The following is a 16,392-nucleotide window of genomic DNA, read 5'->3' as shown; positions in this document are numbered from 1 at the left end:
CCGTGTGAGGGAAATGTAACCGGGCAGTGAAGGAACACGCACGTTTCACACCGAGTCTCAGGCTGGCTCGCCTTTGGTTCGGGCACACGTTATGCTGATATTATGGAAGCACACACATTATTCTACAGGCTAGCACATTTACAGTAAAGAAAGGCGTCTCCGTGAAGATCTGGGAGCACCTTGCCCTCAGCACCGGCCCATGTGGGGAGCAGCCTCGGGTCGGGCTCCATCAAGGGGAGACCCCCGGGACGGCGCCGTGGACACGTATGTGATGGGGAAATGTTTATGGTTTTACTTACTGGCCCTCACTGTGGTAGGAATCAGCTATGTCCTTACATGCTGCCCCCCAGGAAATTAGATTTGGACAGCAGTGAATTACCAAGGAAGTTTTTTTTTTTCTTTTGCATTTTCCCTCTATTTTAAATTTTATTTTTCAGTTCCAGTTGACATTCAGTATTACTTTGTATTAGTTTCAGAGGTACAGCATAGTAGTCACACAACCATATTCATTATAGTGTCCCCCCAATATCTCTAGCGCCCACCCAAGCAATTCCAGGATGGCTTACCTCTGCATCATATTTAGAAAACGAATCCACCAAAATGGGAATTTTTTTTTAAAAATGACATTTAGCCACAAGATCAGTTCAGTTTTTATTTTTTAATGACCATTTAAGGTTCATATACAAAAGCTAACAGAGCAATAAGTCAGTCACGAGAGACTTGAACAGGAAGTAAGATGGAAAAGGACAGTCACAATTCGCACCACGAAGCGTCACACTGGTTGCGGTGAGGTTCGGTCAGACCCCGACGGGTGAGCACGCGGCCAACGCCAGCTGTCCTCACACAACTGTTCATTTAACACCTTTTCTTTCTTGATCACTATTCAGTTTGTAAGGGCTGCCTCCCCCCACCCCCCCCACCCCCACCCCCCAACAAAGATTTTTTGAAGCAGTTAATTTTTTCCTTGGGGAAGTATTTTATCTGTTACTCTAACATGGTCTTGTTATTAAATTTGTCTGCATAAATATTTGCCTATTCTATTTTGTAAAGTGAGGTCATGCAGGACTCGCTAATTTCTGAACAGTAAGAATTATCAAAGGCGATGACTTTTGTCCATAAAGGCTCACAGTTCCTTTTTAATGAAAAATGTGCTCTTTGTGGTCTTTGTCTCTTGCGAGAGTTGGTCAAGTAATAACTGTGAGCATTTCCTAAAATAGTTCTTTGCTGGGAAACTTTGTATGAAATGACATCGGAAGTATAAAAATGTTGTTCGGTAACCCTCGGAACCGTTAAAAATAGACTTATCTTGTTTGTAAACTATCTCAGTGTCAGATACTGAGCATCTGAGTATCAGAACCGTTCTGGTTTTCTAGAAAGTTCTTTGTTTTGTTTATCAATGTGACATTTTTGAAACATCTGACGTAATATGTAGAAACATCAAGGCAATAGTATTTGTACCTATTATTAAACATGCAAAAAAATTCCTGAAAGATGGCGCCCTCGTTCGGAAAGTCCCCCTGAGCTCAGCCCCTCCTGGGTACCACCCGCGGGAGTATGGCTCTCTTGGAGTTGGGGTGAGGCGGGTCAATTTGGAGAGGTGGCCCCTTTAATCACCGGCTCCCGATTCAAATACGTGGCCCAGTAAACCAAGTTGAAAGTTCCGAACAGGACGGGGAACACGATTCGGGACATTTTGTCGATCTTGCTGATGCTGTTGTAGGTCTTTTTGCTTTCAGGGGTCTTGTCCTCGGAAGGGTTTGCTGCGGCCGAGGGGGCCCTGGAGGGCCCTGCCGGGGCCTGCTCCTGTGGGATGTTGGGGGGGTGGGTCATCTTCCCCGTGGTGTATGCGTTCGTTGACTTATTCAATATGCGTTCCCGCTCCTTTTTCTGCAAAATACAATAAGAATCTAAGGGCAATGCCATTCCCGGGCAGCGGCCAGCTCCCTTCTGAAGGCTCATCTGTGAAAAGAGAAAGATCCACCGACTTAGCTCCGGGAGAGGGCAGGCCCCGCCGTCTTGGACGTGAAATGCTACAGCAGGGGCCCCGACAGGCAAGAAATATCTCAGCAAAAGCAATGGGCCTGAGATGAACAGCCCAGGCCCTTCACCTGAAGAGAACAGAGCCCGCGGCTCACAAGGGCCGGGACAGGACCTGTCGGGAGATCTCGCAGGGACCTGGGACAGGGAAGGGTCCTGTGGTTGGGGACAGGGAGACAGGGAGGAGAACACCTTGGCTTATAGGTGGACGTAGGATCGGGCACATTTTCTCAGTCAGAGAATCCGGAAGGAGGAGGAGGAGGAGGAGGAAGTGGGTCCGTACCTTGATCTTGGCAGCCTCCAAGGCCTTCTTGCCGTCCCAGGCCCAGCCCCTCTTCGTGAAGTAGTTGACCGTGGCAAACTCGATCAGCGCGGAGAACACGAAGGCGTAGCACACGGCGATGAACCAGTCCATGGCCGTGGCGTAGGCCACCTTGGGCAGCGAGTTCCGGGCGCTGATGCTGAGGGTCGTCATGGTCAGCACCGTGGTCACCCCTGGTGACGGGGTGGGTGAGAGCGGAAACAGGGGTCACTGCCCGCACCCGGAGCCCGCGTGACCCCCTGAATGTAACAGACAAGGGCAGGGAAGGCGCTGGTCCCTGTGTCCCAGCCCACACCTGCACTTCAACGTTCCTAGCGTTTAAAATACCGGTTCCTGCCCTGGCCAGTTTGGCTCAGCGGTTAGAGCATCGGCCTGCGGTCCAGAGAGACCCGGGTTCGGTTCCCGCTAAGGGCATGTACCTCGGTTGCAGTTTGTCTCCGGCCCTGGTTGGTCGTGCGGGTGGCAGCCACTCGATGTGTCCCTTTCACGTCGACGTTTCTCTCTCTCTCTCTCCCTCTCTCTCCGTCCCACTCTATCTGTACAAAAAATGGAAAAATGTCCTCGGGTGAGGATAAAAAAAAAAAATTTAAAAAAATAAAATATCGGTTCCTGCATTTGTCCTGTTGATTGTCTCCTTCTCCTAGAACAGAAACTGAGGCCGGGTTTGGGGTCTGATGGATGGACACGCCCTAACGGTGTCCCCATTGCCCTGACCGAGCCCAGCAAACAGCTGACGCTGGACACAGATGAGTCGCATGAGTGCTGTCTGTTCTTGGCGGTCAAGATCCAATTGAGAAAGGGCAGTGCCCGTGTCACAGACTTGTACCCGCACATTCCGCGTCATGGGCTCGGGCACCCCGAGGTGACAGCCTCGCTTTCACACGGGTGAATCCACCCCGAGTCTTCCCGGGGTCCGCGTGCAGCAGGAGCACGCGTTGGAGTCTGGGTCTTGGCATTCCACCCCCTCCGAGGCGACCAGTGTCCCCCGCGGGGGCTGCCAGCGAACGCGTTCCAGACAGAAACGATGACCATACTCCCTACACCCCGCTGAGAGCGCAGGCCTGGTCCCAGTCCGTACCACCGCATCCTCGCCGCTTGTCCTTGGTTTCCAGGGCACAGAACAGAGACTGTTGTTGGGGTGGTCACAGCACGCCAGTGCAGGCCTGGCTTGGGGACACTCACCGAACACCGTCCTGGCTGGGACGGACTCCCGATTCAGCCAAAAGGAGACCTGGGACAAGATCACTGTCATGATGCAGGGAAGGTAGGTCTGGATGACAAAGTACCCGATCTTCCTCTTCAGGTGAAAATGAGCCGTCATGATGGTGTATTCACCTGCAAATAAGCAAATTTGTGCAGTCGGCCACTGGAGTCCCGGAGTCCTGTGGTCCCCTCTGGGTCCCACGCTGGGCCCCAGGCTGCTGACCTCTGCCCCTCCCACCAGGCGAGTGTGCATGGTTTGGGTGAGGGAGAGGATGGAACACCGCGTGGATTTCTTAACGGTCATTTCGTAGGACGTCTGACCTCCAGCCTTTGCAGGGCCTGTGCCGTGGGTGGTTTTCCCAGGGAAAATCGGATTTCTATGATTCCTAATCCCCCGTCACAGTCTGCTCCCCTCACCCGCCTCCTCGCTGCGGCTGCTGCCATCAGAATTCAGGTTTTAGCCTCTCCAGATGGAACTGGGGTATCACGGAGCCCTGTGGTGGGTGGAGGGGTTTCGCCCTGTCTCCCAGCCAGGGAGGCTCCCAGGAGCTCGGGTGACCACCCCACACAGGCTCCATGCCCGTCCTGGGGTAGGGTGAGCAGCAGCAGCTCCCGGAGGCCGGGGTCCTGGCAGCCCCTCTTCCCCCGCTGGCCAGGGAGCGGGCTCACTGCTGGGCGATGCCGCAGGGCCTCCTCTGGGTCTGCCTGGCGGTGTGGGAGGCCAGCGGGGACCTCCCGTTCATCCCCCAGAACGATGCTGCCCTGATGGTGAACTGGTAAGGAGCGGCTGCAGGGGGGGGGGGGGCTCATGGGCCGCAGGAGAGTGGGGGGGCTGATGGGCTGCAGGGGGCTGATGGGCCGAGGCTCCCCGGGAGCTGGGAAGGGAGCTCTCGGAGGTGAGGCAGAGCCGAGCTGATCTGAGGACCAGAGGTCTTTGGCTGAACTGCGAGTAGATGGTGTGATCAGGGAGCCTGGCTGAACCTGGGGCTCTGTCCACGCGGCGCCATCACTGAGGCGGTCTGCGGGCTGTGTGGGAGCGTGGGGCTCTCGACGCTGACAACTAATGGAGCTCCAGTGCTTGCTGTCGGAAGCGAAGCCCAGAGCTCAGCAGGGCCGGCTGAGGGTGTGTCCCCACCTGCCTTTAGTCACAGCCCAATGTCAGGTGGAAGGAGGCAGCAAGACCACAGGGGGTGAAATCTGCCCCTCGCAGCATTGCCTCCGGACCGGAGGTGGCAGGCCACACTCTCCTGCCCCGCCCGGCCCAGGCCGGTGACAACAGGGGGGAGGGGCCAGCCGGCTCGTCTGTCCCTCACAGCAGAAAAGCCAGACACAGAGAAAGGGGGTGAGACCCCTGTAGTAGCCAGGACTGGATCTTGATAACAACCCTGATCGCCTCTCCTAACACCTGAGCACGGGAAGGGGGTGGGGGGGACACACACTTTCTATTTCTTTGCAGGAGGGTTTGAAATGATGTCCCTCCTCTTAATTCTTCATTGGTGCTGTTCTTCCCTCTTTGTTTGAGAACTGACGGTGGCGATATCAGATAGTGTCACAAAGAGGGGCGGGAGCCTCACTGATAATGTGAACAGAACTTGCGGAGACGGCAAACCTTAGCGTCACCCTTCACCATCGCGACTCCTCACTCTGCATCCCTTCCAGGGACACCTTCCCCTTGTTCCCATCCAATCGGGTCTGTCTTCTCTCTGTTGGCACTCAGCACGGTGACCACACGGTGAGGCCGCTGCCCTGCCCCGTACCTGCCAGGATCTCACCTGTGCCCGGGACACCCAGCTACAGTGGACACGACTAAAAGTCCATGTTTTCTGTGCCGTCAGTGTTGGCGGTGCTGAGAAAGCAGGGTGCTGACCGGGGCTCCCCGGAAGATGTCCTCTGGGGATAGAACTCATGCTGCAGTCAGAGCTCACGCCACCTGGAGGCGCTCTGGACCCTGCACTGCTCACAGCCAGCTTGTGACCCTGGTCCAGAGCGGGGCCTGGTGCGGCCGCCAGGGTCTGCGGACACGGTGCAGCCTCACCTGCCCGTCTGCGTCAGGGGAAGCGCCGGGTGTACGCTCAGGTCGGTCACGCACAGGGGAGAGCACTGGCTGTTTGCTGTTCAAAATTCAACCCTGGGGACATTTTATTTGAAATGTTCCAAGCAGGAGGGAGGGGCAGCTATAGGAGGGTATCTGCCTGCAGTCAGCTAGTGTGTGACAGGGCAGGGCTGTTAAGGAGGCTGGTCTGCGTGGCCCCAGGCAGGGCCCCGGTCACAGGGTCTGCTCAGGTGGGTCACAGCACTGCCCGTTCCTGCCCGGAGCGTCCCTGCTGCGGCTGCCACCAAGCCCAGCAGCGAGCGTACCCCAGATCGCTCAGCGGGCGGCGCACAGGCCGGGCAGGTCGGGTGGTGTCCCCTCCAGCCTGCTGCTGGGGCCCGAGCTCCCCGGGGTGTGGCGTCCGGCGTGCACTGGGTCTCACCCGTGCTTGTGGTGATGTTCTCCGTGCCCACCGTCTGCCCCACCAGGTGGTACTGGTTCAGCCTGGAGCCATCTTCTGCCACCACCACCGACTTGGAGGTGTCGTTGGTCCAGACATAGACGACTTCGGAGTTAGGGTACGCGTCTGCATGGGGCGGGAGGGGGGATAGCGTCATTCGAAAGCAGGCTCAACCAAAGGAGCAAGAAAGATGCTAAAAGTCCAAGTTCGACGACGGAGAGGGTGCAGAGCAGGGCGGGGGCCGCCACCGGCCCTGAACTGCTCAGTCCTTCCACTTCCCAACTCGGGGTGCCCCGGCTGCATTTTCTCTTCAGGGGCCCTGAACCCACAGTGCCTGGGGGATCCCCCAGCTCTCTGGCACTGGGCTAGTCACCCCTGTCCTGCGCCTCCGGTTTCCCACCTGTAGAATGGGGTGGGGCAGCCGCTAGTCTTGGGCTCCTGCGGGTAATGACAGAATGCACAGCCCTGGGCAGCTCCTGCCGGCACAGCACCTGGGTCGACTCTGCAAGGCCATGCGACCTGGCGCCCAGGGAGCCTGGTGGGAAGGTGGCACGGCAGGCACGGCTTCCATCCCTGGTGTCACGCCTGTGAATGTTGGGCTGCAAGGCGCCAGGCGCCATGCAGGTGGAATTAAGGCTTCGGGCTTTAAGATCAGGAGATCATCCTGGATTATCCTAGTGGGACCAGGATAATCATATGAGTCCTGGAAAACAGATAGCTTTCTCCAGCGGAGCCATCAGACGCAGCTCAGTAAATGCATAAAACCAGGCGGGCCCACCTCATCTGGCTCTGCGAAGCCAGGAAGAGGAGGTCCCCGCAGGGAGCCAGGACCCTCGGCCCTCCAGCCATATGCAGCAGTCCTGCCGACACCTAGTGAGGCTGGGATTCCCGGACCTCAGCCCTGCTGACACCTGCCTTTGGCCTCGTGAGACCCAGAGAGAGAAACCGGCACCCTCTGCGTTTCTGCCCGCAGGCCTGCAAGACAACAAACCTGTGTGCTCAGCTAAACCGGTTTGGCTCAGCGGTTAGAGCGTCGGCCCGCGGACCGGAGAGTCCCAGGTTCGGTTCCCGCTAAGGGCACGTACCTCGGTTGCAGTTTGTCCCTGGCCCTGGTTGGGGTCATGTGGATGGCAACCACTCAATGTGTCTCTCTCACATCAATGACTCTCCCCCCCCCCCGCCTCCTGCTCTATCTGAAGATGAATGCAAAAGTGTCCTCGGGTGAGGATAAAAGAATAATAATAAAAATGTGCTGATTTGAGAGAGAGAGAGGGAGAGTCATTGCTCCGTTGCTCACTTGTGCATGCACTCATGGGCTGCTTCTGTGTGTGCTCTGGCGGGGATCGAACCAGGAAGCCTCAGGGCAATAGCTCCACCGTGAGGGTGAGGACCGTCTGGGAACAGAGGCCTGTGTCTGAGCACAGAGCACAGAAGACAATGCCCTGCCTCCCCCCTGGGAGCTGGGTAGCTGCTGGATCTGCTCAGGGACCAAGGTGGCGGGAGGACAAGGAGCAGATGAGACACAGGATATCAGGACGTGTGGGGTGTCCTGGAGCTCGGCAGAGGTCTGGCGGCGCAGGGGCCTCCTCTGGTGGCCTCGGATGTGAGGACGCAGATGGGAGTTGTGAGGTGCTGGAGGCACAGACGTGGCTGCAGGGGCTGGGACGGGCCTGTAGGGGGCATCACCCTACCCCATCTGCTCCCCTGCCTGGGGGCTGGGCACCGTTTTCTTTGGGGGACCTGGGAGTGGCCACAGTGACAGACGGCTCTCCCCGGGTTCTGTGGCTGGGTGGCGTGGTGACCAGGGAGCGTGTCTGTGCAGCGACCACTGGCTGAGGAGGAGACTCTGACACCTGCAGGCTCGGCTTTGCTGGACACGAGTCTCCCAAGCCCCTCCCTGCATTGCGAGTGGGGTGCTGGTGAATAATAACACTTCTGCCGTGAGGACTCCCCAAAGCAATCTCTGTAACCAGATCAAAGTCACCTGAAGTCACCGAGTGATGTACACACGTCACTGATGGTGCATCCACACAATGCACAGCCCTTATGACCTATTAATACCGATAGTGTTAACAGCATTAGTGATCACGAAGTCCGCGTGGCCTCCGGCGGGCCGGCTGCGGGCGACCTGCAGACACGCTGCGTTCTGCTCTTCAGATTACGGGGGGATAGATGCCCCCTCGTGGGCCTTGCAGCCTGGCGCCCCGGTGAGCATCAGTCTCAGGCCTCAGACGCGGTAAGCGAGGCAATCTGCCGACCTGCCCTCCTGGGCCGTGATTGAAAGCTCCAGGCCCCTGATCCGCGCCTCCCGCGGACCATCCGTCAGCGGGCCAGGCGGGCAGCGGGCAATGTTTTCACTCACAAGGGCCTGGGGAATTCATCACTGTCTTCTCCGTCCTCCTCCCTCTGGCTGACGCTTCCTGCCTGCCCTCCGCCTGCGGCCAGCCCTGAACAGGGCCCGGCGCACTCAGCCCGACGACAAGGGCTCCAGAAACCGTGGGCCTCACTGCGAGCGAAATGTAGCCCCTGACCTTGACCTTCATCAGCCACTTATGCTCTAAGCCTCTATCTGAGACCTTCTTAGGTCAGGGGACATACCCCGCTCTTCCAGGGTGGCTACGGCCGAAAGTGTGTCCCTCAGGGCCGAGTACCTTACTACGCCCGACACACAGTAGGTGCTTCGTAAATAGTAGCTACGAGACACGTGACCTTGTGCTGGGGAGGGTTTTTGTTTGGCGTCAAATTCAGCCTCAGGAAAAGATCTTTCTACCCGGGTTCATGTCTAGTGATGGTCACAAGACAACCCAACCTGTGAGGACCATTGGTTCGCCCTCTCCGACAGGCTGCGGGACCCAGGAATGGCCAGTGACCAGCCAGGACATCTGTTTTACTCTGTGCGTTCACAGAGTGAATGTTAGAATAAATGCAGCTTACGGTGTCATTGGTAGTTGGAATTTTGGTGATCAGGAAACATACAGGATTGAAGTTCTCTGACACCATGTCCTCAGACTCACTCTCTGTCCTAAAACTGAGGGTGGGGATGTGTGTGACCTTCTGCAGGTCCCTCGAGCTCCCGAGCCTCTGTCTCAGCCTCCTACCCTGAACACCAACAGCACATACTGGACCAGAAGCCTTGTGAGGGTCAGAGTGTGTGGACACATTACCTACAGGGTTAACCAATGCATCTGAACCCACCACCCAGGTGAACCTCAGCGTGCGTTGAACTCACAGCCTGGGCCCTGCGTTCTAGGCTGCCCACAGCCTGGGCCCAGTGTTCTAGGTCGCCCGCAGCCTGGGCCCTGCGTTCTAGGCTGCCCACAGCCTGGGCCCTGCGTTCTAGGTCGCCCGCAGCCTGGGCCCTGCGTTCTAGGTCGCCCGCAGCCTGGGCCCAGTGTTCTAGGTCGCCCGCAGCCTGGGCCCTGCGTTCTAGGCCGCCCGTACTGTGCTGGGTGGCTGCACTGAGCATGCCCAATGCCGGAGCACAGCCAGCATTCTGGTGCACGATCATGAGACCTACCCCGAATTTCTGAAATTCTCTCCACGAGATGTTTACCGAGGAGGCATCTGGGTCTACCTTAGTGTACATTTCCATGAACCCAGATGGTCTCTCGTGACTGAGTCTGGTGTTTAATGCATCCTTCCACAAATAAAATGAACAACAAAAAATGTTAGGTTCTCGTTTTCTTTTCTAACGAGCCTTGCTTTGTCTTCCGAATGTAAGCCACGCCATCCCGTCTCAGGGATCTGCCGGACTGGACGCCTCCCCTGCAAACCAGCGCTGATTGGGCACTGGGTGGGGAGCAGAGGGGTACCTGTCAGTTCAGTCTGCGTTCCCCCCAAGCTCAGGCATGTGGCTCATTAGAATAATGGTGCCTATTTGCATTTCTTTGTCTCCTGACGGCAGAGAATGTCGGCTGGATCATTTAAAACTCATTATACTCTCACATTTAGCCTCTGCAGACTCAGATGCCGATGGTATAAGCAAACGGCCAGGCAGCTATTTTTAGTAAATCCCCCCCCCAAAAAAAAAGAAAGAAAGATAAAACAGGAAGAAAAACACTTAATTAAATAACATTCGTTCTCTTAAAATCGCCACGTCCTGAGCCGAAACCACCTGCCTCAAGGACAGGTGAGTTGTGCAGCATCTCGCTCCTGGTCAGCTGTCTGCACACCTGACACTCGAAGAAAACCCTCCTAATTGCTGTGTAGACAGGAATAGGCTGGGCCTTTTGTGTAACGATTTCTTCTTTAGTTCACCTCTTGCTCCTCACATTTTACTACGCCAGCCGGAGGGACCAAGTGCACCGTCATCACTTTGCTTAGAAATATCCTCAGCTAAATATCCAATTTCAAAGCTGGCCAGTTCGCCCACAAAACACCAGCACTCGATTTGGCCAAGCGCTTTGCCAATTTATAACAAGGATGCTTCTCCTCCGGTTTCCAAGAACCTGCCTGTCATTTCTGCCTGAGATCTCACCAGAGACCAATGACGTCCGTATTTCCACCGACGTTCTGTTCCTGACTATTTATGTTTTGCTAAGAGGTGGAGGGCTTCTCTCCAGGCCCCCTGGGCCCTCTGGGCTTCTCGCCTGCACCACAGACTCCTGCTTCTCTCCAACAGATTCCCAGCTCTAAAGCCAAGTCTCTATTTTTAGGCATTAGACATAAGCAGTGCTCCACCTCTTAAAACTAAAAAAAATAGATATTCATGCAAAACTGAAGGCTGAGACAGGGCTGATCGTGAGGTCTGAGAATCGGAAGAGTAGAGACCCAAGAAGAGCCGATGTTTCCGTTTGAGTCCAAAGGCAGGAAAAGACCAAGGCACTTGAGCAAGGTAGTCAGGCGCAAGTTCCCTTTTGTTCTGTTCAGGACTTCACCTGCTTGGGTGAGGCCCACCCACGGCAGGGAGGACAATCTGCTTTACTCCATCTACTGGTTTAAATAATAATCCTGTCCAGAAATATCCCACAGACGGTCCCAGAATCATGCTGGATCCGCCATCTGGGCACGCCCTGACCCAGCAACTCAGCACACAACATTGACCTTCACAGAAAACACCATCACCACATTCGAAAGCTCAGTGAATGAGCACATCGGCAGGATGACAAGGCGGAAAAAACGGTCAAAGCTAGAACATAAAAATCGCATAATCTGAGAAACAGAGAGAAAATGAAAAGAGCCTCTGTACTTATGGAAACGGAACAAGAGATCTAACCTTCACGTCACTGAAGTCAGGAAAGGAGAGGAGAAAAAGGATGCAGGAGGAAAGGTATTCAAAACATGACGGATCAAAATTCCTGAATTTGGCAGACACATGAACTCAAGAGTCTGGGGGAATCCAAACAGGGGCTGCCATCCGGAGGGGACAACTCAGGAGACGGGGAGCTTGCTCCAGGGGCTGCTCACACCCCTCTTCAGGGCACAGACACTGCCCCAAGGACAGAGGCGCCCCAGCCCCGTCCACCTCCGCGAGCGGACTGGGCTTCTACGGGGCCCCTTGGCATGGGGAACCCCGATTCTCCGGAATGAATGCAGTCACACCCGTGTGAAAACAACTTACAGCTGCCAAATTTCAGGGGGCAAGCGTGGGCGTCCATGGGGAAGTCCTCGAGTTGCATTGGACACTCTGCAGAGATAGTCAAGCTGAAAAACAAGAGAGGAAGACCTTTCAGTGACCCTGCACCTCTGCCTGCTTATCAAGCAACCGCTGTGCTCCACAAAGCCACAGGAGGTGGCTCACCCACTACTCTAATTGCCATGTTGTTTTTTATCCTCACCCAAGGACATTTTTCCATTTTTTTTATTCTGATAGCGCGGGAGGGAGAGAGAGAAAGAGACAAAGAGAGAAACATCGATGTGAAAGGGACACATCGAGTGGCTGCCACCCGCACGACCAACCAGGGCCGGGGACAAACTGCAACCGAGGTACATGCCCTTAGCGGGAACCGAACCCGGGTCTCTCTGGTCCGCAGGCTGATGCTTTAACCGCTGAGCCAAACTGCCCAGGGCTAATTGCCATGTTTGTTGTCTGGACTGTTCTACCACATTATATAGGGTTGCTCTGCTGATGAGTAGCCACTAGAAGCACGGCTCGCTCTGGCTCAGTGGGTTGAGTGTTGTCCCATGCACTGGAAGTCGCGGGTTCGATTCCCAGTCAGGGCACATGCCCAGGTTGTGGGCTGACCCCTGGCTGAGGCATACGGGAGGCAAGCAATCGATGTTTCTCTCTCACATTGATGTTTCTGTCTCTCTCCCTCTCCCTCCCTATCTCTCTAAAACCAATTTTAAAAAGAAATAAGACTTCAGTCACATCCTCTCAAATTCTGCGCCCCGGCGTGCATGTCTGTGCATATATTACCACTTGTAAAGCAGTCTGAGATGCCTTTCAAAGTAATTTATTCTTTGTTTCCCACCCCTTACCGAGTCATTAAAAAAAAAAAAAAAAAGTTCCCTGGCAAGGCTGAAAAGATACGTATTTTCTAAAACAGATGATAAGCTCAAAACCGGTAAACATGGACTCACTGCACAGACTGCATTTGGACCGAAGTCGGCTACCATTGTGTCAACAAACTGTAAAGATGAGATTCTGTTACGATGGTAGTCTTCCATACAATCTAATTATTGTTTTTAATCCGAGCCCGGGCTTTTAATCGCACCATGCACTACCACCATCCCCAGTGATTATAGCAGCAATCAATGCTCCTAATAACGGCCGTGTCCACCCAGACACAGGCTTGAGTGCGGCCCCAGCATTAACGCATCTGATCAAATAGCACCATGGCAGCTGTTGCTTCGAACGTCTCAGCGGACAAGGGGAGAAAGATGCTCAGATATTAAGGGATCGGGGCAAGAATGCAGAATTATTCATCAAGTCCTGGAGCTGTGGCTGGAGCCCAGGCTGCCTGGCCCCTTCCCTGGTAGCAGGTGCGCCGCCTGCCGGTGGTCTCGGGCTCGGTATGAGAGTTGCTACGTTCTGGTGCTTTGATTTCCCTACAGATTCTTCTAATTAGGTAGTGATTCTAAGTTTCCTTAATGAGATAATCTTCTGTTTCTTATCCCATTATTTAAAACAAAATCAAATTATATCAAATCAAATCAAATTAGAAAGTGTTCACCTTTAAACAGATAATTTAATTTTTAGATGAATAATGATTCAATGGGATAACTGCACTCTTGTCCCTGAGTCTGGATATGGCCTCTGTGCCTGGATTTCTTTTTGTCCAGATATTTTCTACACGTACATATATTTTCTTTTTGTTTGTGGTATATAACACTCAGTCTTTTGTATACCTAATATTGGAGCAGGGGTATTTCCCACATTGAAATAGCTACAATAACTATCCGTTTGAACAGTGAAATATTTAATTCTAGCCCTGGCCAGTTTGGCTCAGTGGTCAGACCGTCAGCCTGCGGACTAGAGACTCTCGAGTTCTATTCCGGTCAGGGCCTCAGTTGTGGTTCGATTCCCGGCCCTGGTCAGGGTCATGCAGGAGGCAACCAGTTGATGTGTCTCTTTGATGTTGATGTTTCTCTCTCTCCCTCTCCCACTCTATTTGAAGATAAATGGAAAAATTGCCTTGGGTGGAAATTTAAAAAATAATCAGAAGAAGAAGAAGAAGTATTTAATTCGAGCTTGTACAGGTGTCTAATATATGCATGTGTATGTAGGCACGTGTATATATTAAACCAATCAGCTGTTGACTTTTAGATTATTTTACATGATAAATAATCCTCAGTGCACTTCTTCAAGCACGAACAATGTAAAAGAACTATTATTAGAGGTGGTAAAATGGGTAAGATAAATGAAGATTTACTTGTTAGAATTAAGAAAATTTGGACTTAAAGACAGCCAGCAGGGAGGGCATCCACTCAGCACGGAAAACAAGCCCCAGAGCTGTGTCTGTTGACAGGAAAGGTTTCAGTGTATTTAAGTTATAAAAGCTACATACAGAACAATGTCCAGAGTACGAGGCCGCTCAGTAACTACAGGAGAGCTTGTGTGAACACACAGACACACACACGTGTACAGTACACGTGTGTGCCCACACAGACACCTGCAGCGGTGCACACATACCATTAGTGCCCATTCTCTGTGGTCTGGTATGATAACTGTATCCCACACCCGGTGTGACACATTTTTAAAAAACATGTTGATCCTTGTCATTAAAATAAATATTATCTTTTAAATGGCAAGATGTAGCCACTGTGTCTGTTGGTGCCTGTTTTTAACTGGACACTGGTGTGTGTATGTCTGGCAATAAACATAGATAGAGATATAGATGCTGTTGTGTGTCTATACTCACATACACATACCAGTGCTTCAAAACTTTTAGTTACAGATGTATAGACATATAGTTTGTTTCAAATATATTACCCAGGAACCAAACATGTATAACATACATATAATTTCCTTCAAGTAGGGAACTGATTACATTGTGTACCTGTGCAGAGCTATAAATGTATTCTATACTGTGCCTGGATGGTGTCAGCCAATTACTGCGCACAAATGGGCCTGTGCTGCCCTCCAGCGGCCATTCAAGGAATACGCTCTGAACATGCGAACCGGTCCAAGACCCCGCAGCTATACTGCGCTGGGAGAAATCCAAACACCACCACGACAGAAACCACCACCAAACGTAGCTCTAAGGAATTCAAGTAAAGATGACCAAGGACTCCCGACGACCAAACGACAGAGTCTGGTCTTGCACTGAGTCCATGCAAAGCAGTCTATTCCACTAATGCTGAAAGTCTGAATGGCATGCGAGCCATCACCCAACCGGCCTGTCTCCAAATAATGGTGGCGCAGGGGACAGTGCAAAGCGCGCAGTGCCCGGTGTGGCTCTTTCTTCCTGTGGTGCTTTGCTGCCCAGGGGACTCGCTCTTCTGCTCAAAGACCAGGGGGAAGCGCCCTCTGGTGGCCCTCACAGTGCATTGACGCGAGTTGCATCTTCAAAGGGTGTGGAGGAAAGGACGAGCTGGTCACTACCTCCAAGCTCCCCTGCTCACAAAGAAAAACGTATCATCCTATCTGGCATGACCCCCGAGACTCGTGGTCACCCTCTACTGCGCGGGTTTATCGGGAAGAGGTGCTGAAACTGCTACACGACCATGACCAAAAGTTCTAGGCAGAAAATTGGCGAGGCTGGCCTGGCCGACGGTCATTCCATCCCCACGTGGACCGAAGTCACGGTTCTGGGTTCTGCACCCCTTCCCTGTCCAGATGCTGCTTGCCATGTGACTCCTCCTAGCACCAATAATCACCTCGTCGCTCAATCAATAGATAAAATGCTGGCAAACTAGAGCTATACGTCTATCCCATTAAAATTCATAACACTTTCAAGTGGAACCGTCTCCACTCTGCCAAAGTTGTATATGACTGAAAAAGAAAACTCAGTATCGACTGTGCCTTCCATTAGCATATTTCCTTGGCACCAACAAGGAAACTTTTGCTGACAAATTGCCCTGGTCCCCATCTTCCTCCTGGTCTGGCACTTTGACAGGGTAAGAAGGCCATTACATGTCTCATAACACTGTATCCTGGCGGTTTTCCAATGTGGTGGACGAAACAAGGAAATTGCTCAGACCTGAGTTCAAATTCCTGCTGCCCCCTCTCTAGCTGTGTGACCTTGGCCTGATCACCAAACATCTCTGAGCCTCGCGCTCTGTTGGTTACAGCAGTGGCGTCACCTCGCTGGCCGGGCTGTCTAAGGACTGCAGGACTCTGTGAAGTTGCCTGGTACAGAGACACTGAGTTACAGGCTCCCTTGAGGCCCTTTCCCGTCTGAACAACAGCCCTGCCTTACCACCCTGCCCAAGCAGCCATGGATCAAAAAAAAGCATCCCATTGTCTTATGTATGGACACAACCACAGTCCCTCAGTGACAGGAACCAAGTGTGAAGACAAGGAGACTGCAGTCTTTTAAATGTTTTTATTGAGTTTAGAGAGAGAGGGAGGGAGAGAGAGAGAAATATCGATGAGAGAGAAACATCGATGGGCCGCCTCCTGCATGCCCCCCACTGAGGATTTGGACCACAACCTGGGCATGTGCCCTGACCGGGAATCGAACCAGGACCTCTTGGTGCATGGGTCCACGCTCAACCACTGTGCCACACCAGCAGTGTGGGGCTGTATTCTATGGACAGAACACAGGGGCACGGCAGGCCCACATCATGCCCCCAGGATAATGGGGTCCAATCGTCCATCCCACCTCTGCATGAACCCCTCAGCATCCTCCAAGACCTGGGCTTGTCTCCACACTTGCCCCCCGCTCACAGGCTGAACAAAGTGCATTCAGAGTCACTGCACAGAATGACGACCAAGGACTCGTATTCAATCCT

General features: G+C 53.4%; 1 protein-coding gene across 1 annotated transcript in view; it reads right to left on the bottom strand.

Annotated features, from left to right (window-relative positions):
• Positions 1-1,000: 1,000 nt before the first annotated feature.
• GABRA5 (gamma-aminobutyric acid type A receptor subunit alpha5) overlaps positions 1,001-16,392 on the bottom strand; it is a 28,896-nt gene continuing 13,504 nt past the window's right edge. Inside the window, exons 6-10 of the mRNA XM_036277941.1 lie at positions 11,615-11,697; positions 6,037-6,180; positions 3,542-3,694; positions 2,321-2,532; positions 1,001-1,887 (exon numbers count right to left, since the gene is read on the bottom strand). Of these exons, the coding sequence (XP_036133834.1) occupies positions 1,585-1,887; positions 2,321-2,532; positions 3,542-3,694; positions 6,037-6,180; positions 11,615-11,697 (895 nt within the window). The 3' untranslated portion in view covers positions 1,001-1,584. The remainder of the gene's footprint in view (positions 1,888-2,320; positions 2,533-3,541; positions 3,695-6,036; positions 6,181-11,614; positions 11,698-16,392) is intronic.

The sequence above is a fragment of the Molossus molossus genome, unplaced genomic scaffold (assembly GCF_014108415.1).
Source record: "Molossus molossus isolate mMolMol1 unplaced genomic scaffold, mMolMol1.p scaffold_m16_p_24, whole genome shotgun sequence".
In the NCBI taxonomy this organism is placed as follows: Eukaryota; Metazoa; Chordata; class Mammalia; order Chiroptera; family Molossidae; genus Molossus; species Molossus molossus.
This window is presented reverse-complemented; position numbering and strand designations above follow the sequence as displayed.